The sequence below is a fragment of the Alexandromys fortis genome, unplaced genomic scaffold (genome assembly GCF_014885135.2).
Source record: "Alexandromys fortis isolate MF-2015 unplaced genomic scaffold, M_Fortis_MF-2015_v1.1 scaffold_16, whole genome shotgun sequence".
Taxonomy (NCBI): domain Eukaryota; kingdom Metazoa; phylum Chordata; class Mammalia; order Rodentia; family Cricetidae; genus Alexandromys; species Alexandromys fortis.
In genome coordinates this window covers 14,360,479-14,387,101 of record NW_026067893.1, presented here as the reverse complement: position 1 = coordinate 14,387,101, position 26,623 = coordinate 14,360,479, and the positions used below count along the sequence as shown (strand labels likewise).

The following is a 26,623-nucleotide window of genomic DNA, read 5'->3' as shown; positions in this document are numbered from 1 at the left end:
TGTTGAAAATTTGCTTAAAGCCTGGGCCAATTAACATCGAGATGATGAATGGATGGGAAGATGGGAAGAGCCTGCCGCTCAGGGGCTTTGTGAGGAGGAGATGCTCAGCTGTTGAGCAGCAGACACCAGCGAATAAAATCAGCCATTCATGTGAGCTCAGTCCACCCACTCTTAATGATAATGTCAATCTAGCAAAATATATACACATTGGAGTTGTCATGAGTTCATAAATCAAAGGAGTTTGTCAAAGGCATTCAGATTAACGAGGCAGCAGCAATAACAAGTCAAATTTGCATAGAGAATTGCTTGAATCTCAGTAAATTATGATCCTGTTTTTCATTTGATTATTTGCTAATGTCTCAAGAGGGAGAATGATTATATTAGCATGCAAAATCTCCTCCAGAAGTAGAAATCTGAGGTATAGAAGACCAGCACACTATGACAATTAATCAGTTTCTGCATAGTAGCATAAATGCACAAGGCCCAGAAATGAACTTCTTTTTTATTATTATTTCTCCTTGCTACTGATCCAAATGGTTCAGCTTGACAGAGACTTTATATTGCTTTAACAGTGTTCTGAATTGTGCCTGCAGGCAAGACATAGTTATGCAGCTATAACCAACCTATCCATCTGCCAACCAGATTGGAATTCTCCTATCCAGGGCTTCCATTAACCCCCACTGACAGCTCCAAACAGGATTAAGAATTTGGAAGCATAAAAAATAGTTGTTCTTTGCAAACACATACAGTCCCTTTGCATTTTGAGAAAGGCTGCATCTGTAGTATTTTTATAATTAGTGTCAGACAATGTAGCAGGGGGAAAACCTACTTGGCAGGTTTTTTGACTTCTGTCATAGGGAGTAAGGCAGTACTGATGGCCATTCTCTCCCAGTGAGTGCTTCCCATTCTATCTGGTTCCTACCACTTTTTGGATCTGTACGCTGTTGAAAAATAACACTCCTTGAAAACTTGGACTGGGGCACTATAGAAGTTTAACGCTGTGTGCAGACTTTGTTTGATGTGGCTGTCATTTAATAGAGTATGCCAAATGGTAAAGTTGCCAGAGAAGCATTGTCTGTGGAACCATGCCAGAAAGGATTATTTCATGAGGACACTTCAGGTCTTCCCTAAAATCAGTTCCTTTAATAGGAATTTCCAGTAAGCCTTCTAAATCTATACTTCTTTCATTTATCCCAGGAAGATTACGATTAATTAAATTTGCTCAAATACACACACAGAGTGCTGGTAAGGTTTTGTGGGTTTTTGTTTGTTTGCTTGGTTTTTGTTTGTTTTGTTTTGTCTTTGGTGATAGGGTCTTACTCTGTAGCACTGGCTGGCCTGGAACTCACTGTGTAGACTAGGCTGGCCTTGAACTTTCATTGATCTTCCTGTGTTTGCCTCCCAAGCATAAGGATTATAGGCATTTATCAGCATTATAAGGCGCTCTCTCTCTCTCTCTCTCTCTCTCTCTCTCTCTCTGTCTCTCTCTCTGTCTCTCTCTCTCTCTCTCTCTCTCTCTCTCTCTCTCTCTCTCTGTGTGTGTGTGTGAGAGAGAGAGATGTCACTTTTCACTAAAGAGTTTTTATTCTTTATCTAGCTAAATTACCTTTTAACCTTGTAACAGAATAACTTCTATTTTTATAAATTGGAAATCATGTGTATTTGGAGGTTAAAGTTACTGCCAAATCACAGAACAGGTTAATGGGTAAAAGTATTACTCCAGTTGCTTGCAAAGCTCATTACATAATTTTGCAGCTGGTTATTAGAAATTAGTCTTAAGTTCTTTTTTATTTTCATGTATATTTGCCATTCTACATGATAGTGAACAATTGGGTTTTGACTTTAGGGTTTCTCTATATAACAGCCCTACTTGTCCTGGAACTAGCTCTTGTAGACCAGGCTGGCCTCGAACTCACAGAGATCTGCCTGCCTCTGCCTCCTTAATGCTGGGATTAAAGGCATGCAACAACACCACCTGGCTCTGACTTTATTTTTTTTAATTGCTTCTTTTAGTGTTTGTGCATATGGGCAAACTTGTGCATGCCATGATGAATAAATATATTGAGGTCAGAGGACAATTTTCAGTAGAATAGGATGGAATGGTTATGTTGTTTCTTAGTGAAGATGACAGTTTAACCTCATCTTAAGGATATTGGAGCTTGAATAATTTTCTTATGTTCATAATTGTCAGTCGAGCTACAGTAGAATTAAGGAATCTTTCACTCATATTCAATGTCATAAAACAAGTTTGTGTGGCATATGAAGAGATTTGTTTGACAAAGGCAGAATATAAACAGTTGAGGGAAGGACTCGAAAGTCAAACTGAAGGGTGTTTGGTTCCAGGAAAGTGTGTGTAAATGTGTGTGTGTGTGTGTGTGTCTGTGTGTGTGTGTATAGGTCAGTGGACAGCTTGAAGAGGTCAGTTCTCTTCTGTTAGAATGTGGAATTGGAAAAAATGGCCAATCTTGGAGGAATTTCACAGCATAGGTTGAAGGCATATTCATACACAAATATGACATGGAGAACTGGAATGTGGCTCAGTGGTAGACCTTACCTAGCAACCTCCAGCACTAAGAGAGGGTAGAGAGCTTCAGCTCATGAGTGTAAGAGATCAACTATGATATCAAGATATATATTGAAAAGTGCCAGATTGGAAATCAGTATTCAGAGACATTAATTCCCCCAGGGAATGATAATCACCAACTTTTTTGTAATGGTATTTTAGTTGATACTTGAATCAAAAGGTTTTTTTTTTTTTGTTTTTGTTTGTTTGTTTGTTTTGGTTTTTCGAGACAGGGTTTCTCTGTGGCTTTGGAGCCTGTCCTGGCACTAGCTCTGTAGACCAGTCTGGTCTCGAACTCACAGAGATCCGCCTGCCATTGCCTCCTGAGTGCTGGGATTAAAGGCGTGCGCCACCATCACCCGGCTCTCAAGTTTTTTTTTTAATTGCATTTATTTCATTTTATTCTCTGTGTGTGGAGGCGGGGGGGCGGGGGGGAGAATGTTTAAAGTCTTATATACCAGGATAGGCATATATTGAGGTCATAGGATAGCTTGCAAGAATTGATTATTATCCTACACCACATAGGTTCCAGAAATTGAACTCAGGTCATCAGTCTTGGTGACAAACATCTTTCACTGGGCCCTCTCACCAAACTTTGAATTGAGATTTTAATAGATCAAAAGATTAGGGAGACAGGCTACTATTATATTGAGCAAATACAATTAGAAAAAGTGAACCAGGTGAGATGTTACACATTTGTAACTCAAGCACTTGGGAAATGAGAGGAATGAGATTTCAGGGTCATCATTGACTACATACTGAGTGTAGGGTCAGCCTGGACTATATAGAACAAAGTTGTTTCAGAGAGAAAAAGAGCCAGGTATAGTGACATATACCTATAACCCTGGCAATTCAGGTTGAGACAGGAGTATTGTCACAAGATAGAGGCTGTTAAATAATGAGGCCCTGTCTGAGAGGAGGTAGGGGCATAGAGGAGGAGGAAGAGTGAAAGGGGGAGCAAAGAGAAAGAGAAGGTAGGGAGAGAAAAGAAAAGAAAGATGCAGGTGGGGAGAAGAAAAGGAATTCGCATTATCAAAAACACAAGAATGAACAAGTACGTTCTTATTTTGATGGATGATAAATAATGCTATGCAAATGATGCAATGCTTTGTCAAGTTACACTGGCCAAATTACTAGTGTTGTAATGATTTAAGTTTGGGTCAATTATATAAGTACCAGGAGCTATAAGAGGTTTCTTTTTATTTTTTGAAGCAGAATCTCTCTACTATATAGCTCTGGCTGTGATGGAACTTGCTATATAGATAAACTGGTCTGAGATCTATAGATATCCACCTGCCTCTGCCACCCAAGTGCTGAGATCAAAGGTATATGCCACCATGCCTGACTTAAAGGGTTTCTGAGTAGCAAAATAACCTTTTTAGCATGGCAGCTCTGACAGTAGTGTATATGCTGTGTCAGGTACAGACTGAAGCAAAGCTATCAGAGCTTGTCAAAAGTAAATATTGTTGGTCTGGACTAGAGGAGAGGCAGTTGGAATGCAGAAATAGTCTTGAGTATATTAAAATTGAATCAAAGGGGAAAAACTACTGGAAACCCAGATGTGCTGAAAACAAAAAAGTAATGGGTAAAATAATGAGTAATGGGAGCATAAGTATGGGACCAAAAGGAAAGCTGGACCACTGGTAAGGAGCTGGTTGTTTGCCAGATTTCTCCACTGTAGAGTTACTCTTTTTTTTTTTCTTAAGTATCTTAGGGGGATACATTTGAAATTAATGTAACAGCCCTACTATTTATAAAAGGTTCACCTGCTACTTTAGTAGCCCCTAGGTGATTCTCCCCTGTGTCAACTAGTTACTCTTGAGTTTATTGCCTGTAACTTAACTTACTGGAACAGTTGTTGGGATTCCTTCTCATAGGGTGCAGACAGTAAGTAATAGAACTCTTCTGGGTGTTAGTGGTGAGGTTCCTGAGGACCGCCAAGGTGACCTATTAGGCTCATGTGACAATTTCTTCATCCATTGTTACTCTCCATGTTGGAGTGATTATTCATCTCTAATTTACTGACACTCCACATTTCTCCTTCAGTATTAGGCAACAACCAGTTCCTTGCCCCTTATAGCCTAATTACTTAGCATTGCTACCTCTGTTTTATGTAACTGTTATGCTGGGTTTTTCATTCTGGTTGCTTTCTTTTAGTGGGTTGGCCAAAATAAGTGTTTAGTTAATCTATCAAAAAAGAACTAACTCTGAACAATGTTTACAGGTTTTTCTTCCTTTTTCTCTTCTTAACTGCCGGGTGGTGATGGCACATGCACGCCTTTAATCCCAGTACCCAGGAGGCAGAGGCAGGTGGATCTCTGTGAGTTTGAGGCCAGCCTGGTCTACAGGAGCTTAGTTCCAGGACAGGCTCCAAAATCACAGAGAAACCATCTTGAAAAACAAAAACAAACAAAAAAATTCTTCTTAACGATAACACCTAGCCTTTAATTATAACACTCTGGCAGAGACAGGCAGATCTCCACGAATCTTCTGCATAGTGAGTTCTAGGCCAGCCAATGCTACAGAGTGAGACCCTGTCTCAAAAACAGTACCTGGTTTCCTCATTTGTAGTACTCTATAGTCATTAACTCAACTATTTCTCCCTACTCCTTGGGCAGTTTTCATTCCTTTCTTTTCTCCCAAAACAGAATATATTTTATGTTGATTTACAGCACAGTGGCGATTAAATAAATTTTATACATGTATGAAATTTTCCAGATAAATTCATATTTAGATTCAGGAAATATGTCCTAAATGTAAAAAATAAACTCTAGTAGTTAGAATGTGATGATTTTATATAATGTAATAAATTTGTCAGCTGTGAACTGTAATCTTTTACTGTTATTTGAGAATTCAAATAAATGTAATTGGGATTTTCTGTGTTGGTTTTGTAAATGGTTAACATTTGTTGTCCTTGTTTTGTTTGTTAGAGAGGGTCTCATTAAACATATGAGGCTGGCCTCAAACTTGAAACTCCAGAGAATCTCCTGCCTGTCTCCCAGTGCTGTGGTTAAAGGCATAAGCTACCATACTCAACTGATTTTGAACACTTTTGAATTTGCTTTTAATTTAATTGTTTCTCCTTGGTATATAAAAATCCCATTGACATTTTAGGATCTTGTAGCTACTATTTGAAGTGATAGTGACAAATAAATGGACCCTAATCTTAAATCCTAGAGTAAATACTACTTGTGTTAATAAGAACTACACTGCTTTTGTGTAAAAAAGAAAATCAAATGTGAGGTGAGAACAAGAGATTGATCCTTCTAAGAGTTCAGACTAAGTATCAAACAGTCACAGTAGTTGAAGACTGATTACATAAAAGAGGAAATAATAATCATGGCTTAAATTGTCATCAGCTAAATGTGACCTAGGACTTCCTTATCAGCCCAGTGTCAAAGTCTGATAAACTAGACTTCTAGTCAGTGTGATTCTTCTGAGTAGTGCTTAAACAGACAGAATACCTCCACCCAGATCCCAACGTGAATTTATTTATATACATGGGCATATGGTTTCTTTTACATGTGTGTATGTCTGTATGTATATAAATCTTCAAATGCATAAATATACATGGTGTTCTCGCTTACAGAATTAGAAATGTAATTCAGTTTACTGCCACAGAATAAGACTGAAGATAATGAGAACTGAATTAAAGCTTACTTTCTTTCACAGAATTCCTCAGAGAGAGAAGACTGTAATAATGGCGAACCCCCTAGGAAGATAATACCAGAGAAGAATTCACTTAGACAGGTATGAAATTCAGTCTTACTTAAAAAGCTTCCAACAACAAAGCGAAAGACAGGGAACCCTTGACTATCGCTCTTTAAACACTGGCGTTTAAATCAAGAGCCCTGTATTCTGAAGTTGGTCTGGCCATAGCCGTCAGTTTCAATCAGGTAACATACTTCAGTCATTTAAAATATCCTGGATGTAGCCAGCTGTGGTGGCGCACGCCTTTAATCCCAGCACCTGGGAGGCAGAGGCAGGAGAATCTTTTTGAGTTTGTGGCTAGTCTGATCTACAGAGTGAGTTCCAGGATAGCCAGAACTACACAGAGAACCCTGTCTCCAAAAACAAAAGAAAACAAAACAACAACAACAAAAAATGATATTCTGAATGCAAAAGTACAAGGCAGCCTGTATATATAGTAAATATTTAAATTGAAGTAAAGAGGTCTTGTTTAGGCAAGATGACCTTAAGTACCTTATAGAATGGTCATGAAATAGTTAACACTAATATTTCTCAGTAAAGATTATTTATACATTTTAGTTTTAAATTAAATAGCTCATTAAATAACCCAGGCTAGAAGGCTTGATGTTATAGGCCTCCCACCTTGGCATCCTGAGTCCTGGGATTATAAGCCTGTACCTCATGCCTGGCCAACGTTCATCATACATTTAAATAGTAGTAATAGTAATAACAATAATAATAATACAGTTCTGTAACAAAGGTAGTTTCTTTTAGTTTGAATCTGTATTGTTTTGTTTCTAGAAGTGAAGTCCACTATAGATGGTTACTTTAAAACCTTTTTTGTGGGACTAGAGATATGGCTCGGTGTTTAAAGTACTTGCTATGAAAACATGAGGACCAGAGTTCAGATCCCCATAACCCATGAGCGTGACAGGCCACCTGGAATCCAGCACTGTGAAGGCAGAGAGACAGGAGATCCCAGGAGGGAATCTCAATGAGTAAGGTGCAGAGTGATTGAGGACCTCTGCATACATGCACACATGCTTGCATAATACACACACATAGGGGGAAAAAAGAGAAAACTTTAAACCCCTTTTCCTCAGGCTTCTGTGCCCTGCTTCCCAGAGGTAATGTATTTTACTTGTGAAAATTCAGTCTTAACGATTTTTTTAAAGATTTATTTTATTTATTTATTTATTTATTTATTTATTTATTTATTTATTTATTATACAGTGTTCCACCTGAACTTATGCCTGCAGGCCAGAAGAGGGCACCAGATCTTGTTACAGATGATTACAAGCCACCGCCATGTGGTTGCTGAGCGTTGAACTCAGGACCTTTGGAAGAGCAGCCAGTGCTCTTAACTGCTGAGCCATCTCTCCAGCCCATGTTTTTTTTTTAATTAAAATATCCAAAATGGTGACTGAAAACAAGTCCTCGCTACTATAACCTGTTAATACTTCGTTATTTACTAGAAACAGAATAAGTCGTTAAATTATTTATTAATTATAGCTAGAAAATAAGTGTCACAGTCATTTTTAGTATCAAATTGTATAAAATGAGTACCAGCAGTAATACAAATAATTTTAAATTGTTGTGTTTATGGCCTTGTTTTAGGACACAGGAGAGCAGTGATATGGTTTTTGATGGATACCCACAATGAGCATATTTATTTCATTTAATTCAGTGATAGCCCTGCTGAGTTGGTAGATATATGATTTCCAATTTACTGATGAAACTAATGGAAGCTTGAAGAGCTTAGGCTTGATCAGAACTGCTCATTGATTTGGAACTTGGACCTTACTATTTCCAAAAAATTTCTACTTCTGCCTCCAGAGTCCGGTTTTCATAGCTTTAACCTAAAAGGAAAGCACTTGAAAGCATGCCACAATCATTTTTCATTTAGTGTATGTTAACTCTTTTTTTGAATAGGCACTTTCCCATTTTTTTTTAAAAATAATTGTTTTAAATAGAATTAAGTCAATATAGAAAGCTTTCAAAACAAACAAACAAATTGATGTTGAAATGATCAGTTTAATTATTTGGAGATAGATACCAGATCTGTATGCTGAATGATCAGAGCACTGTTGAGTAAGGTAAACTTGGAGATGGAGACTCTCTACCCACTATACAGAAGCAACTGTCAGAAAACAGTGATGCGACAAAAAGTTTTGGCAACTTTATTTAAGCTAACAAACGAATTTTCACTCTGCAAAGTTATAAATTAATTTTAATAGGCTGATCCAGATGGTCCATTTGGAAAATGGATAGGCTGATCTGTTGAAAATTAAACTAAATTTATCTCTCTCATACTTCAAACTGAAGCAAGAGAGAGAATCGTGCCTATTAAGTCCAGCACATACAGATGGACCAGCAGGTCACACATGGGACTAATCTGATTCATTTTAAAAATAAATGCATACATTATTGAATAATTTTCCTCTTGCAAGATCTGTTGTGTGCAGTATTTGAGAGAGATTTAATGTTTTTCCCCGTTGCTATTTTAGCAGGTTCTCTTCACTCCCTCCACTTTAATTTACCCCCCCCCCCCATTTCTTCAGAATGATTTTTCTAATATCTGCCATTCAGGGTTGAGATCCAAGCTCTGGAGATTAATTAGGTCATGAGGCTTCACCCCCCCCCCCTTCTTTGTAAAGGGTTTTATCTCCATTCTCTTTGTGAAGAGCATGAACTCGGTGTTCTTGGAAAGAGAAATGGCCTTTAGAACTAGGGAAGTAGGAGATCCTCCTGGGGCCTCGGAGCTTTTTAGCTTCTGGGTGTAAAAACAGCCCCATGAATGCAGATTTGTAAATTTATTGCAGTGCCATCTGGTTTTTTGCTTGAACCAGATTACTGTTGGCTTGTGTCTGTCTATTGTGGTGGTCACTCCCTAGGAGCTTGCCCTCCCAATCTTGGGAAAGAGTGATGAATAGCAGGGGTCAATAGAAGCGGGTCACAGGGCAGCTGTCCAGGACTGCCCTGAACTTGATTACCCCACTGCTGGTTTTTTTTTTTAATCTAGTGCATAATACACAAGCTGTTTAAACTCCGCTTTTTCTCTGTTGCCTTTGACAATAAGGAAATGCCGTTTGCTATTTTGTTTGCCCATTGTCATGATCTATAGATAAGAAGATGTCAAGGCCAGTCAGTCTAAAGTGAGTGTTTGCTTCATGGGGGCCAGTCTCTTCAGTTGAAATTAATACAGTTTAAGAAATCTCTTACTCTTAAATATAAAAAATTCATTTGTACTCTAACAACCTAATATTGTGATAACTAAACCTTATAGTTTATATCATTTATTCTCAGGCAAAGGCTTGCCACTGTTGATGGGACATGGCCACTAATATTAATTTGAAAAGCTGTTTTAATATTGTAGGAGCTGAAAAAAGGGTTATCACTATAATTCTTAGAGACATTAAAAGAATATTAGAATATTATAAATAACTTAATGGCAAAAATTGACTAGATAAAATGGGCAGATTCTTTGAAAATACAGCTTACAAAGTTAGCACAAGGTAAAAGAAAGTTATGTCTATTAAGTATAAAATCTAAGTTATCAAAATGTTCCTGTGGTTTCATTGGTGAATTAAAAACCATTTAAAACAGAAATAATAGCAATCTTGTACTACAAACCCTCTCTTAAAACACAAAAGGAAAGACTCCTTTGGGCCTGTGTTTTAAGACTATCATAATAACACTTTGAAAACTTGACAGAGAAATTACCAGAAATAGTGAAGGAGAAAGTTGTGAAACAACTTCTTTTGTCATCATTTGGCATTAAGTATGAACTTTTAAAAAGTGCAACATAGATACAATTTTCCTTCTGCTTTTACTCCTAAACTGTGAAGCTATAGAAACCATAACCACTGTTTTATATTTCGTGTGTGATGGGGGCGGCCAGAGAAGATAGTGAAAATGTTCTTTACTTTTTGAAAATGTAGCATTACCACATGCATCTCTTGTTTGTTCACATTGGGGCTAATAGGATCTGTCACTTCTCCTTTTCTCAGTAATTGAGTAAATTGACTGCTGCCTAATTCTTCTCCCGTCCTCCACCCCTTTTGTGTGTGTGTCCACTTACCATCCTGAGAACGTGGGCAGTGATAAATAAAGCATTGAGTGGAGCGCTCTCGGCTCTTTGAAAGCAGCATGATGCCAGCCCTCTAGTTATATTTCTTTAAGTGTTTACATTTTCCTGTATTCTTTCTCTTGTGTAGCTGGAACCCTGGGGATGCAAAGCCATGAGAGAGGCCAAGAAGCTAACAAAGTAGCTGTCTCCCTTGTTAGCTTGTTCCTTTATTCTTTAAAAACAAGATAAAAACCATCTGGCTCAGGGCATTCCATTTTCCTCCCCTGTGCACCTCTATAGATGGCAACTTCACCTGCAGTGAGGGTTTACATTGATTAGGGAGGGAGCAGTAATTCAAGCTTCCATCCTCTTCAAGGATACTTTGCAGTCTGTAAAGGTGCTGACCCACCGAGTTAAACTGTCAAGGGACGATAAAAAAGTATCTTCATCCCGGGAGGCAACAGCTGCCAGGTTTTCAACACCTTGCAGACTGCTGGGAAAAAAATGTCAGCCAAAAGAAAAATGAATCTGTTATCATCTTCTGTTCATGACTGGGCCATACAAAAGGAACTATGTGGATCTTTTGGAAGGATAAGTAACTGTTACCCTTGCCTGAGATTTTTCTTCTCCCTACATTGTTATAAACATCACCATGGAGGAACTTAAAGTTAAAAGAGCCAATCGAAAAATGGGTGGGCTTGGCTCCTTTCTACAGCTGGGCAAGTAGGAAGAAGATATACCTCACAAACATAGAAAATGACATCAGAGTGTGTATTAGCAAAACAGCAACAAAAAGTCATTCATAAACCAATAAGCTGAGAGAAGACATACGGTGTTCTGTTCTTTGGAGGACAGTTTGTTTTCAGGCAGCATCCAGATGGGGAAATACCACAACATTGCTTTTTAAAGAGTCACTTCTCCCTAAAAGAAAGGAATGAAGCCTCACAGAATTCACTGCCTTTACCACAGCCAGTGTTTGAGTATGATGGCATCCTCTTCTTTCTGATTTGATTAATGAGGGGAAAGGTTTAATGAAGTCCCTGCTATCAGGCAGGCAGTTTTTTCTTCTATTTGTTTTAGGTTAGTCATTTTAATTGTATTGAGTAATTAGAAGGTACACACAGCCAAGGGAGCTTTGTTCTGATAATTGCTCAAGAAAGCCCATTCCCTATCTGCTGTTGCTTTGTGTTAAGGCACTTCTCCCTCTAGTGGCAATAGTTAGCACTTTGGCTTGGCAGTAGGCAAGGTGTAATTGCAACATGACAAACTATGCTTAAGGGACTTTCTTGTAAATAGTTTAGGGTTCAGCATTATTTTATTATATATGTGTGTTTTACCCTTTGAAACTTCCTACCTCCTCTTTCTTCTTCCTGAAGTGCTTTGGGCTTTGAGTGGGGGAAAAATTGCCTGAGATGTTTATTAAAAATAAAAAACAATGCATTCTGGGTAATGTTTTGCAGCTTGACTTAATTTTAGTCATCTGTTTTAATTACCTATTTATAAAAATGCTTTTGCATTTGTAGACATTATTTAATACTTTGGAAGAAGCACCTCATTTGAAATAAATAAATAAATTGTACATATTTTAAATAATCTATGTAAAAGATCTTAAAGGTAATTAATGTAGGTCTCTTAAGTAAGACAAAAGTGATCTTTATGAATCTCATGAAGTGATTTGTTTCTATAACTTCCCACTTCTGCTGAATTCTTCAGAGTCTAATAACATTGGGGGGGGGGGCGACAACAAAAACACCCCAGCATGGTTTGGCAGTTTGTGCCTAGCTACAAAAATCCTTCTTCAAAAAGAAGCAATTTAATAACCAGCTTTCTTAAAATTACTTTGAGCAACAAAGACCATATAGGGTTGGTGTTTTGTTTCCTTTTATTTCAGTGTAATCATTCTTTGATAAATTGTGTAATCACTGACTTAGTAGAAAACATATTATTGAACTCCTGGGTTGTAATGACCATAAAAAGTGTATTTTCATATAGAGAGTTGAGATACTGTGAATAAATTATAAAGGAAATAGCTTATATGCTGGTCAAAGTCCATATGGGCCCAATTCATTTTGTTTTCAGTGCTTAATCTGAATGCATCATTTTTAAGAAGGAATAAAAGGGAAGGGGGAAGAGGATAGAAAGCCTGTTGTGCCCAGCTGCACACATTCTAAGTCTGTTCTTAGGTCAACATGGAAGGAAAGCAGTTAGAGCAGTGGTTCTCAACTTGTGGCTCGTGACCCCTTTGGGGAATCAGTTGACCCTTTCACAGGGGTCACATGTCAGATATTTACATTATAATTCATAACAGTAGTAAAATTATAGCTATGAAGTAGCAACAAATATAATGTTATGGTTGAGGGACTGCATTAAAGGGCGGCCACAGTCAGGAGGGTGAGAAGCACTGAGTTAGAGCTTTGTATCTTCGGTTGGGATTCGGCGGAGTCTGGGTGGCATTTGGAAGGCCCAGTCCCAGCTTCCCTGGAGTTGTTTTGTAATTTGATTTTTCTAGCCCATATTTTTGCCTGGGACATTATTTGATGTTGCTATATATCTAAAGGTCCCTGTTTCCCCACCACACCCCCAGTCTCTAAGCATTTTCATTATACTTTATCTTGTTTTGCTATAGGGCTGTTGAAACAGATTTCTTAAGCAGCCCTTTGCAAGGTTAAAAGAATGCAGCCTGGTAACAAGTTTGTGTCATTTTAAATATATACCTTCTAGTAAATAAGGAGAAGCCTGGCAATCAATCCCTTTTAGTGTGTTATATGTTTCACCTGACAACTAAACCTTCTATTGATTAGCCATTACTTTGTTAGATAATCCTATGTCATTGAATCCATTGTAAAAAATTAAACTCTTTAAAATGTTTTACCCTAGCAGCAGTGTGAAAATTGAAAACTTGTTCAGAATTACAGCCTGCTTTCACAAAGAAGGTAGTTTTCAGCCAGGCATCTTACTGGTTTATGCTTATGTGCTTTATATGCAATATAAAAAAACGTATTAAAGTACTCCAACGCAAAACTCTCTGCCTCTGGTTCAGCAATGAAGCTACCTTTTCAAATGTTGCATGAGGACAAAGCCTAGCTTGCCTGCAGCTATTATATTCACTAGTTTGATTTCAAACTAGAAGGAATCTTATAATAGTAAATAACATTTGAGACTTTTACTATGGAGTGGTCAAAGACTGACAAATTTTAGTCACTTATCTACATTGTTTTTTGTTTTTTGCAACATAACCATAAAATGGTTATGTACCCTTTTTACAGATGAATTGCCAAAAAGTAAAGTCTATATCCTAGCAAGTCTCTACTCTGGACACTTAGTGCTGGAGTAAGCTTCTTGGCTCTACCTAATGTTCCCCTGAGCGTATTAAAAGTCATTCATGAAGGAGAGGAAAGTTTGAATGAAATGAATTATTCTAGCATTCAGAAATTTGTTTTGTTCTTTGAGACAAAGTCCTGGCTAGCCTGGCATTTACCTTGAAACTCAGCCTGGCCTTGAACTTGAAACAGTCTTTCCTCAGCTACTTAATTTGGTATTACAGCTATAAGCCACCATGCCCAACTCCCCTCCATAAATTTTTTAAAAATTCTACATTTCTACCAGGTGGTGGTTGTGCACGCGTTTAATCCCAGCATTTGGGAGGCAGAGGCAGGCGGATCTCTGTGAGTTCAAGGCCAACCTGGTCTACAAGAACTAGTTCCAGGATAGGCTTCAAAGCTACAGAGAAACCCTGCGTTTTTTTTTTTTAATTTTGTGTGTGCACCTGCTCCATACAGCACACATGTGAAGGTCATAGGACAGCCTGAAATCGGTTCTCTCCTACTATTTGAGCTAGAACTCAGGTTATTAGGTTTGGTGGCAAGCACCTTTACCCACCCATCCATCTTGCAGGTCCCCTTCAATTTTTTAAGCTTTTACCCTTTTTTTTAGCATGTGTTTAACCACTAAGCTACATACCAACCCTCATGATTTTGTTTTATTTTACTTTATTCTTATTTGTTTATTTGATTTTACCGAGTTAGGTTTCTCTGTGTAACTCTGGCTGTTCTGGAAATCATTCTGTAGACCAGGCTGGCCTCAAACTCACAGAAATCCACCAATCTCTGCCTTCTGAGTGTTGGGATTAAAGGCATGTACTACAACTGCCCAACCATAATTTTATTTTATTTAAAACTTTTTTTAAATTTATTTATTTATTATGTATGCAACATTCTGCTTCACACACACCAGAAGAGGGCACCAGATCTCATTACAGATGGTTGTGAGCCATCATGTGGTTGCTGGGAATTGAACTCATGACCTCTGGAAGAGCAGCCAGTGCTCTTAACCTCNTTATGTGAAAAGAATTTCTTTCCTTTTTTACAAATTTGGGAAAAAAAAACTTTTTTCCCAATGTAAACCATTTGAGTTTTAAATTTTCTTTCTGGATTTTTTTTTTTTTTTTTTTTTTTTTTTTTTTTTTTTTTTGAGGCAGGGTTTTACTGAAGTTTTGGAACCTGTCCTGGAACTTGCTCTGTAGACCAGGCTGGCCTCTGCCTCCTCTGCCTCCCAAATGCTGGGATTAAAGGCATGCGCCACTACCGCCTGGCTTCTCTCTGAAAAATTTTTATAGTAGTTTCAATCTCTTTAATAAGTAGAGCTAGTGCCGGGCAATGGTGGCGCACACCTTTAATCCCAGCACTCGGGAGGCAGAGGCAGGCGGATCTCTGTGAGTTCGAGACCAGCCTGGTCTACAAAGCTAGTTCCAGGACAGGCCCCAAAGCCACAGAGAAACCCTGTCTCGAAAAACCAAAAAAAAAAAAAAATTAAAAAACAAAAAAAAAAGTAGAGCTAGCTATTTGGAATTTTAGCTCAGATTATGTGATTTTGGACAGTTTATATATTTTGTGCCCTATTTTTTCAATGGGTTGTATTGGCTTTTGTTCGCTTTGGTTTTGGTTAGTTTTTTGTATTATTTTGTTTATATTTTTAATTATGTGAATGTGTTTGGGGTTTGTACATGTGCATACAAGGTGCTTTCAGAGGCCAGAAGAGAGCAATGGATTTCATGAAGTGGGGTTACAGGAAATGTGATTTAAACAATGTGGTGCTGGGAACCTATCTTGGGCCCTGCACAAATAGAATGTGCTCTTAACCACTGAACCATTTCTCCAGCCACCTGGTGTTGGCTTTTCTTTTTCTTTCTTTTTTTTTTCTTCATATACGGGCTGCCCGTACATTCAGCATTGCCAGGGCATAATTTTTTTTTTATTAAGTATACAGTAGTTTGCCTGCCTGTGGGCCAGTTAAGAGGGAACCAGATCTCATTACAGATGGTTGTGAGCCACTATGTGGTTGCTGGTAATTGAACTCAGGACCTTTGAAAGAGCAAGCAGTGCTCTTAACCTCTGAGCCATCTCTCTAGCCCCAGGTGTTGGCTTTTCAACTCTACCTGGAATCACAGACTCAAGCTCACTACATTTGTTTTAAACCAGCATCTCACTGTAGATCCCGGGCTAGCTTCAGTACAGCTCTCTTGGCTCCCTGCCCTTTCCCTTCTTTATTCCTTCCTTTAGAAGACGTCTTCCTCTGTACACTAGGCTACATAGAACACATTGTATAGTCATTCGGTAGTGGCCTCTAACTCTCAGCAATCCTCCTGCCTCAGCCTCCTCACATATCTTTTTATTTTAATAAGCAGTTTTTTCCAGATTTGTCTTATATTTCTCTTCAAAAAATAAGGTGTGTGTGTGAGTGTGTGTGTGTGTGTGTGTGTGTGTGTGAGAGAGAGAGAGAGAGAGAGAGAGAGAGAGAGAGAGAGAGAGAGAGAGAAGAGAGAGAGAGAGAGAGGTCTGTGTCTGTTTCCACAGGTATGCATGCCTGTGGATCTAATGTGTAGGCAAAGAGGGTGTCAGATCTCTTGGAACTGAAGTTATAGGCTTGAATTACAGGCATGTCCCACCATACTGTCTCTCTCTAGGTTTTCCTTTCTCTGGTGAAAGTTTCTCCATCTCTTTGCTCATTATGATCATTATCTTTCATTTAATCATTTCATTGAACAGATTAAAGACCTCTTTAGTGCTATTCAGGTAGGTCATTTTGTATATTCTTCTTCTTGACTGCTCTACAAGTGTGGTGATTTTTATATTAGATAGTGTAAATTATTTATTATAGAAACTCTGAATCTGTCTCTTCTTAAAATAGTAACAGTTCAATATGACCTTGTGGTTCCTTGGCCTTACATCTGAAAATGACGAGTGTGTTTGTTTTATCCATATGCCTAAAGCAGCTCCCTTAGAACATTTTGTCATCTCAACTCCTGGTCTTTTTCAGTGTCACGGGGAAACCTGAGATCCTTTCTGTATCCCTCTAATGAGGTAGGAATCAAATCTAAATTCTTACCTGATCTCATGGGCACAAGCTGGAGTCTTGGCTCAGTTCCTTCAGTCTTCCAGCTGCTCTTCCCATTGAAATTCTCAGTTTCCCTTAATGTATGTCGTTTGGGTGTTAAACATGGATTTGAGGAGAATTTAAATGTATTTTCTAATACCTCTTCCTTTCGTTGTAGTTCTCTCCTCTGTGGAATTTCTGTTCTCAATTGCCAGCCACTGTTCTGAACTCCATGCTTTGATAGCTCAACCCAGTTGGCTGTGGCTTGCCTGACTGTTGTATTTACCATCACCTTGTGCTGACTGGATTGTTGAGTGGTTCCAGGAGAAACAGACTCACATCTTACGCAATGTAGTTCTTTTTCAGCGCTCCCCTCCCTTTTCCACCCATTTTCAGTGCCTCACATAGTTTGAAATATATTTTGCCTTAGTTAAGCTGTTATCCAGAGCAAGGTTTACTCATTGTAACATTTCTGCCATTGTTGGAATCGTAATTCTTTTGTTGTGTTCCTTTATCCCCAACCTCTCTCCCACTTTTTGACTTGGTTTATGTAGCCCATGCTAATTCCAAAATCCTGGGATTGTAAGCATAGACCACTAACCATCCTGAAAAAAAAAAAAAAACAGAATTCTTTGCCATAAGTTTTATTAGTTTATTCAATAATTATTAGTTCATGTGTATTTTTAAAAATATTTTATAAGAATATTTTTAATTGACCTAATGAGCTCTACCTTTTTCTCTGTTCCCCTGCCTGCCGATCCCCTCCCCTTCAACCCTCTTCCATGGTCCCCATGCTCCCAGTTTACTCAGGAGATCTTGTCTTTTTCTACTTCCCATGTAGATTAGATTGTCTCTCTTGGGGTCCTCATTGTTGTCTAGGTTCTCTGGGATTGTGATTTGTAGGCTGGTTTTCTTTGCTTTATGTTTAAAAACCACTTAGGAGTGAGTACATATAATAATTGTCCTTCTGGGTCTGGGTTACCTCACTCAATATGATATTTTCTAGCTCTATCCATTTGCCTGCAAATTTCAAGATGTCATTGTTTTTTTTCTGCTGTGTAGTACTCCATTGTGTAAATGTACTGCATTTTCCTCATAAGAATAATTTTAATGGGACCAGAGAGATGACTTAGGGGTTAAGATCACCTGATACTTTTGGAAAAGACCTACGTTCAGTTCCCAGCACCCACATGGAAATTTACAGCTGTCCATAACTCTAGTTCCAGGGGTTCTGGTGTATTCTGGCTTATTCAGGTACCAGGCACACATACTCATGCATTGTACATGCGTATATGCAGGCAAAACACTTATATACATAAAATAAGAAAAAATTTAAAAATACTTTTAATATGTTTTGAAATAATTTCAATTTAAATGATAAATGAAACAAGAAAATGTTTCAACTTGTTTAAAAGAAGACTTATTTCATAATATTGTTAGTGAGAGCTAAGACTACAGATGAAAAAGGGATTTTTTTCCTACCAATTTTTTGAAAAATAATAATTGGCCAAAAGCAAATTTTAGAATTCTGTCTATGCTTTTATAAATCGACAAGTGAATGAATAAATAAATAGAAGACACAATTCTTCCCTACAGAAGGATTCCAATTTATAAAAATGTAGAAGGAAGAAGAAATTTAAGATTCACCATTAGAAAGTTACTATAGGCAAGATCCTTCAAAGGTTACTAGAATTAGTGGCAGAAATTTAAAGTAGAAACTATTTGCATACCCTCAAAATATTTTCTGTAATCTATTTAATAATTCCCAAAGGGGAAATTACACATTCCCAGCATGGCCTAGTGGTGGAGGCAAAAATCAGAAGAACTGTTAGCACGTGTTTTGATTTGATGCCCAGAGACTGAAGGGCCTGTCATCTCACTTGTATCCTTCAAATAATGACCTCGTTCTGATCATGAGTTGAGGGAGATCCTATTGATTAACTGATTTAGAAGTGTCAGTCATGAAAGACAAGGAAAACTGAGAACTTGTGGCCAGATTATAGAAGACTGAGGAGGTACAACAAATAAATGCAGACCAAGTCGCTGACAGGAGGAGGCTGCATGAGGTCTACACTTCATGGACTGTCACGTTACACACACCCCTTTGTGATTGAAGGTTTTACCCAGCACTTAACTACTCTAGCAGAGGATCCAAGTTTGGATCCCAGCTCCCACATTAAGTGGCTCACAAATGCCTGTAGTTCCAAGGCAATGGTTCTCAACTTCCTAATACCACCACCTTTTAGTATAGTTCCTCATGTGGTGGTGACCTCCAACCATAAAGTTATTTTTGTTGCTACTGACTAACTGTAACTTCGCTACCTTTATAAATAGTAACGTAAATATCTGTGTTTTCCGATGGTCTTTGGCAGCCCTTGTGAAAGGGCCATCCCAGCCTGTTGAAGGAGCTGTGGGCTGCATTCCTGCTACCCAGTTCCCGGCCACCTGGCTAGCTTATGCCCCAAAATAACAACACACAAACTGTATTCATATAAACACTGCTTGGCCCATTTCTATTAATGTGTGTAGCATCACAAGGTGGTGACTTACCAGGGAGATTCTAGCCTAAGTCCATCTTGGGTCGGAGCTTTATCACATCTGCCTCAGAGAGGAGAGCTATGGAGTCTGTCTGAGGCATTTTACCTCACTTCCTCTTCCTCCCAGTATTCTGTTCTGTTTACTCCACCCACCTATGTTCTAACCTATCAGGCCAATTAGTTTCTTTATTAATTAACCAATGATCTTCCTCCATCACCAGCCCACAGGTTGAGAACTACTGTTCCAGAGGAGTCATGCATACCCTTCCAACTTCTGAGACAGAGGCATACACACACACACACACAAAATCTTTTTTAAAAAAATCCCTCCCAAAAAGAGTCTTTCTATGTAGCCCAGGTTGGCCTCAACTAGTCATCCTCTTACATCCTCTTACATCAGCACTGGAAGTGCAGGGTCTGTAGGTGTATGCCACCATGCTTGGCTCCAAGTTATCTTCCCTGAGTATTGTGTGCTGCTGGGGATTGAACCTAGAGTTTAATGCATGCTAGGCAAGTGTGTTACATCTACAGCCCCGGTTTCTTAGTTTTGATAAATGTTCTCGGAAATATCCTATTAGGGGGAAGCTGAGTTAAGGAAGTACAAACATCTTTGTAACTTCGGTAAGTATGAAATTTCTCTTTATTCATAAAATAGGGTTTTTTTTTTTTTAAATCAGTGTTAAGTGATTGTGGCTTAAATGTCATCACCTTGGTTCTCAAAAACCATTCCCAGGCCAAAAGTGTCAGCATCTGCTGGAAATTGTGCTTCATCAAGCCCCCCAGGTGATTCTGATGGCACACCCAAGTGGAGAACAATGATCAGTGTTTTAGAATTCTATACTATTCACAACAACTTTAAATTGAAAGCACACTCAGGAAGCTGAGGTAGGAGGGATTGCCACAAGTTTAATCACAAACAGGACTATATTGTGAGATTCAGTCTCAAAAAGGGATAACTGGGGTCTGGAGAGGGCTCAGAGGTTAAGGGCACTTACTGTGGTTGTGTAGTGTTGGCACACGCCTTTTATCTCAGCACTCAGGAGGCAGAGACAGGTGGACATCTGTGAGTTTGAGGCCATCCTGGTGTAAAAAGTTCTTGGACAGCCAGGGCAGCACAGTGAAACCCTGTCTCGAAAAACCAAATTAATTAATTAACTAATTAATAAAATAATGTGTTTTGGCCATGTGTGTGCACCTTTAATCCCACCTCTTAAGAGAAAGAGGCAGGTAGATCTCTTGAGTTCCAGGACAGCCAGGGGTACACACAGAAACCCTGTCAGTTGGCAAGGGGATTAAAGCATTTTTTTGCCATGAAAGAAAACTGTACTATAGTCAATATTTGTGTCCATTTCCTAGAGTTCTGATTTTAATCTCTTCTGGTCAGGCTCCCAAGTGTACTTCAGACCTACTCTTTCTTTCATTCTTTTTTCTTTTGCTGTTGTGGTTGAAACAAGGTCCAGCTACGGATTCCAGGCTGATCTGGAACTGGTCGTATAGCCTAGTCTGGCTTCAAGTTCACAATCCTCCTCAGTGATAGTTTACACTGTGTGCCATCATGTCTGGCTTATAATTAATTACTATTTTAAACAGACCATGGGTTCTTAAATTTAACACTTATTTTTATTTTATTTTCAGACACAGTATCACTGTGTTGCCCAGGCTAGTTTCAGACTTGCAGTCTTCCCACATTGGCCACTATAGTGCTAGGATTATACCATATCTGACTGAAGTTTGCATTTTAAAAAAACGTTGTGTATCCAATCCTCTATCTCTCGTTCATACCATGAATCCCTACTCATTTGTTCATGTGCCTTCTATGGGCTCTATCCTTACCTCTTCTCTACTGTTTCTTCAGTAGCCACAAATCTCAAATTTATAAATAGAATTGTATGTTGATTTAGAGAAATAGAGTCTGACAGCTATTGTCAGTATTTCAGTATCTAAAACAAAATAAAACAAAAAAAGTGATTTTTTTTTCCTTGAAAATTGTCTCTACAGACTTACAACAGCTGTGCCAGGCTCTGCATAAACCAAGAGACAGTATGTCTGACAAGCACTGCTATGAAGACTGAAAACTGTGTGGCCAAAGTGAGTAACAGTGTTCACCCCTTAACATTATACTGCATTGCGGCAGCACTGCTCCTGTAGTTCTTTATTCAGTGTTGTTACCACAGACTATCGTATGATTGTATATTTATGAAAGACTGTAGGCAGGCATTCATTACTTTATACAGAGTGAACTGAAAGTTGGGTTTTCTAGCTCTTCAGCTGCAACAAAATCTTCCAGTCATACTGATCAGTAAAATTTGTTAACAGTTTGTTTTGTAACTTTTTTGTGGCTTACTTTTGTTGTTGTTCATTGTTTTAGTTTTTGGTTTTTTGCAAGGCAGGGTTTCTCTGTGTAGCCTTGGCTATTCTTAAACTCACAGTGTAGACCAGGCTTGCCTCAAGATCTGCCTGCTTCTGCCTTCTGAGTGCTGGGATTGCCTAACTTCCTTCAAGTGTAGGTGTAGCATACCAGAAATACACTGATGGTGGCAGTGTGAGCAGCGTGGGATGGCTGCAGAGATCCCAGGTGTGTGGTGCCACTGCTACTTAAGAAATGTTATAGCCGGGCAGTGGTGGCGCACGCCTTTAATCCCAGCACTCGGGAGGCAGAGGCAGGCGGATCTCTGTGAGTTCGAGGCCAGCCTGGTCTACAAGAGCTAGTGCCAGGACAGGCTCCAAAGCTACAGAGAAACCCTGTCTCGAAAAAACTAAAAAAAAAAAACTAAAAAAAAAAAAAAGAAAGAAAGAAAGAAAAAGAAGGGCTGGAGAGATGGCTCAGAGATCAAGAGCACTGGCTGCTCTTCCAGAGGTCCTGAATTCAATTCCCAGCAACCACATGGTGGCTCACAACCATCTGTACTAAGATCTGGCGCCCTCCTCTCGCGTGTGGGCATACATCAAGGCAGAATGTTGTATACATAATAAATAAATAAATCTTTAAAAAAAAAAGAAAAAAGAAAAAGAAATGTCATGTTTGGTGGTTTTGAATGGAAAAGTGTGTTTAACTGACATAGGGGTCAAGTCTTTCATGTATAAATGTGTGTTGTATCTCTAGTTACAAAGATAATATTAAAAATTAGAACTCTTCGGGGCTAGAGAGATGGCTCAGTGGTTAAGAACTGCTCTTGTATGGGGCCCAGGTTCCTTGTCAGCACCATATGATGGCTCACATCATCTGTAGCTCCAGTTCTGGGGACCCAGTGTCTTTTTCTGGCCTCTGTGACCATTGCATGCACATAGTACACAGAAATACAGACAGGCAAAGCACCCATACATAGAAAATAATTTTTTTTTTAAATTAGAAACCTTAAAAATTTTTCTTTCAGTTTTCTAGATTGATTGAAGGGAGTTTTTGTTAGCTTTACTGTCTTGAGGGTAATGTTCAATATGAATTATATTTCTAGAGTTTGTCTTCATTTTTATGCAAAAATAATCTTTATTACCATTTAGGGTTTTTTTTTTACAACTTTCTCAACTTTCAACTTAATCTCAAGTGTCATGTACAGGCTATCAATTTTAGATATTATCATTTTGCTATCATTATTAGAGATAGGACTTTGTCATGTGGACTTCATCTTTGTTATAAAATTTATGAAGAGCTGTCTTATTTCTTTTGTGTTATTATAACAAAAAATAAACAAGGTACGCTGGAGAGATGGCTCAGAGGTTAAGAACACTGACTATTCTTCCAGAGGTCAAGAGTTCAATTCCCAGCAACCTTAATGGAGGCTCACAACCATCTATAATGTGATCTAGTGCCCACTTCTGGCTGCAGGCAGAACACTGTATACATAATAAATAAATTTAAGACAAACAACAAAAACAAGATAGCTTATAAATAATAACGTATTTTTCTGTAGTCTACAAATGGGAAGATCATTGTGACAGTAGATTTACTGTCTAGTTGAAAGTTCACTCTTGCCAGGCGCACACCTTTAATCCCAGCACTTGGGAGGCAGAGGCTGATGGATCTCAGGTTCAAGGCCAGCCTGGTCTGCAAGAGCTAGTTCCAGGACAGGCTCCAAAGCTCCAGAAAAACCCTGTCTTTAAAAAAAAAAAAATTTACTCTTCTTCATAGATGGAGCCTTTCTATAATCTCGGGATGGAAGGAATGATCAAGCCCTCTGGGATCTCTCATTAATCCATTCATAGATTTACTTAGGGTTCTAACTCTGTTCATGAAGACTCTGTTCACAATTAGGTAGTTCAGGATATAGGAGCAACAATAATTTTTATTATATTTCCTAAAACACATGGTAATCTCTGGTTTTGCTTTCTTTGCTGAAAACATACAGTTTATAGCCATTGGAATTAGCCAATGAGAAATGTCAGAATTTATTTTAGATTATAACTACAAAAGGTAGGTTCATCAAATTGTGTCTTAAGGTCAGATCTTAATTTTCTACAAAAACAAAAACCGAGTAACATAATTTACACTTACTCTTCAGTTACTTAGTAATAATTTCTAAGTGCTACTTGGCCCTGTTTTATATTTAGCATTGGTGTCTGGAGACAGGGATCCAAAAAAAAAAAATATTCTTTCAATCCTTTTTTCAGACACGCTGCTCTCATTTCATCACAAGTGAGTTACTTCTGGCTAAACAAGGCAAAAACTTAGCCTGAGCACCAATCCAAGGACAGGGTGACAGTTTTAATGAGTTTCATTGAGAGCTGGCCAACTGAGCATCTGTTCCTTTTGTCTTCATGTACTTGAAGCCAGTGTTCCTACACTCCTTCCCCATGTTGCTGTGTATCTGTGCAATGTGGTGTGGGTTTGCTCTTTGTTGTTGTTTTGTCTCTTTTTCCACCTTCTACTTTAGTGGCACACGGTTAGAAATCTTCCGGCATCTGGCATGGTGGTGTAATTTCTTCCATGCTCTTGGGTGAGGAAATCAGTCTCTTTCACTTGCTCCCAGATGGTGACCTTCTCATCCCATTCTTGCTTGTTTTAACATTATTCTGACACCTATTTTCTTTCATTGTCCCCTTAACCACTCTAAGTGAATAATGATTTCTATAATTTCCAGTTGGAACACAACCAACTTCCTGGTTCCTTTTATTGGCCCACATCCTGTCTTCTAGTTCGTTGCTTCAAATTTGAGCCAAATCATCAAATAAAAATATGTAACTGCGAAAATGTTTACTACAATAGCAGCCTCCACTAGCATGGCAACAGTGAGTTTTCCTTTCTTACTGCTAAACGTGTTCTATCTGTCTCGTGATTTCACGCTGCCTCTCCTGGCCTCATTTACTGATTGACCTTTGGAAAAATGACTCAAAGTTATTTTTGTTGATCTGTGACCATTTCTCTATTTCTTGCTCTTCATCTTTAGTTCTTACAGTAGCTTTATCTGCCAGTGACGTGACTGTGAGGCTTGCCTTCAGAATCTGGTACAAGTGTCTGATACTGATTCAAACTGTGATCCAGTGTCGCCTGCATGTTGCGCTGTCTCCATGTGAGAGCCACTGTAATACAGTGAAGCTAGCTTTTTTTTCCTTTTACAGTTCAAAGCAACTGAATTTCAGTCAGTAATTATGGGTTGGGTATAAATACTAATTGTAGTCATGCACCTTTTTATTAAATATTACTTATTTACATTTTACAGAAGACATTGGTCCTTCTCAAAAGCAGGGATGAACTCTGTAGCATTTTATGTATAGCTTTCCTCTGCCAGTTACCCGGTAGCCTTGCAGTTCCTGAATGGAAAGGACTCTCCCTTTAATTCTCGGTAAAGTGTAAGAAAGCACAGCTGCTTCATAAGCCACCTTAGGTTGACAGCAGTCTCCTGGGTCTTCAGCTTGAAAGAAACACTACAGATGAAAGTGGAGAGGGGTCCAGGTAATATTCGAAGCCATGAAGTGTCTTGCATATAGTTTGCCCTTTTTGTCTGTCTGTCAGTCTATCTGTCTGTCTGTCTGTCTGATGTAGCTCTGGCTATGTAGACCAGACTGTCCTTGAACTCACAGAAACCCACCTGCCTCTGCCTCCCAAGTGCTGGGATGAAAAGGTGTGCGCCACCACTCCCGGCTAGTTTGCTTTTCAAGCATCTTATCTGCTCATAGCCCTCACATTTATGAGATTTGTGTGGGAGTCATGATGAGCTCTGTATTTATTGTCGTTTTAAATGGACAGTCATTATTGACTGTCAGTTCAGTCTTTAAAATCTATAATCACATTGCACCTAATTGTCAACCTTCATGTTTTTAATTATGAAAGAAAACTGAGAACATTATTTTTTATGTTATCTTATTATTGACTTTATTGAAATACTACAGAAAATTTTAGTTCAAGACTTTTCCATAACTTACGTTTATACCTCACACCCCTTCCATAAACATGTACAGTTAAAATTGAGTTGTTAGGATACCTCTACCTTGATTCCTGGCCTAGATTGGAAAAATTCTGTCTTTGTTCAGAATAAGTCCATTCAGTGGTCTTGTGTTCATTCTGTATTTCTGTTGTTTGTTATTACTGTTTTTTACTTGAGACTAATAATCTGTTTGAATCTGACTGAGACAGAAAGATGTGATGTTTCTTCCCACTCACTCCGGATTTTGATAGAAGACTTGTTTTATTTATTTCCAAAATTATATCCGCAGGAAACAAGCTGTTTAAATTCAGATTATGCTGAAGCAAAATGGTCCTGGTATGAGAAGCAACGTGCTGTTTTACGAGCACAGAGTCCCTTTTCTCATAACTGATTGATAGTAAATATTTTCCTGAAGAATTATTGCCAACCATGAACAGTACAACTGTTTCACTTTCTTTCCGTGCTCCTTGCTGTAGCAGCCATTGTCGGTAATTAAGATCTACAATTCACAATGCAGACGTTTGCACTTCCTCTGGGTCTGTGCTATTTATAAGGCGTTTCAGCTGTTCAGAGTTTCTTCTGAGTTTTAAACTACATGTTAACAGGCTCCTTTAATATACTGTTCCACAAGTAGGAAGTCAGATGTCTGTTGTTCACACAGGCCCTTCTGACAGATCTGCAGTTAGCTTCATGGTGAACACAGCAGGATGTAATTGTATCATCAAGGCCAATGTGATTGGGAAAGCGTGGAAGTTTAACACTGTTTTAAAGAGGGCAAGGATGAAATTTGGAATTAACATCTTTTCTTTCATCTTTAAATAGTCCGTAAATTTAATGTTAATGGTTACCAAGGTTTTAAGAAATACAGAATAAAGTGACTTACTGGTTAGAATTCATAATATTTGTCAAATTAAGAGTGTGACAATATATTCCGTCTAGTTGTGCATGACTTTTTGTCTCAAAAGACTTGGGACAGAATGAATTAACAGATTGATAACACACTTGTTGTGTAACAGAAACCTGAATGCGCACA

General features: G+C 38.5%; 1 protein-coding gene across 12 annotated transcripts in view; it reads left to right on the top strand.

Annotated features, from left to right (window-relative positions):
• Positions 1–26,623, top strand: part of Btrc (beta-transducin repeat containing E3 ubiquitin protein ligase) — a 174,831-nt gene that overhangs the window by 90,994 nt on the left and 57,214 nt on the right. For 7 of the 12 annotated variants that reach the window (XM_050147401.1, XM_050147379.1, XM_050147355.1 and 4 more), the window contains 2 exons: positions 6,236–6,313; positions 21,230–21,319. In XM_050147401.1, coding sequence (XP_050003358.1) covers positions 6,236–6,313; positions 21,230–21,319 — 168 coding nt within the window. Of the gene's footprint in view, positions 1–6,235; positions 6,314–19,632; positions 19,853–21,229; positions 21,320–26,623 lie in introns of those variants that run through there. The other 5 variants (XM_050147394.1, XM_050147409.1, XM_050147366.1 and 2 more) reach the window with 2 other exon arrangements.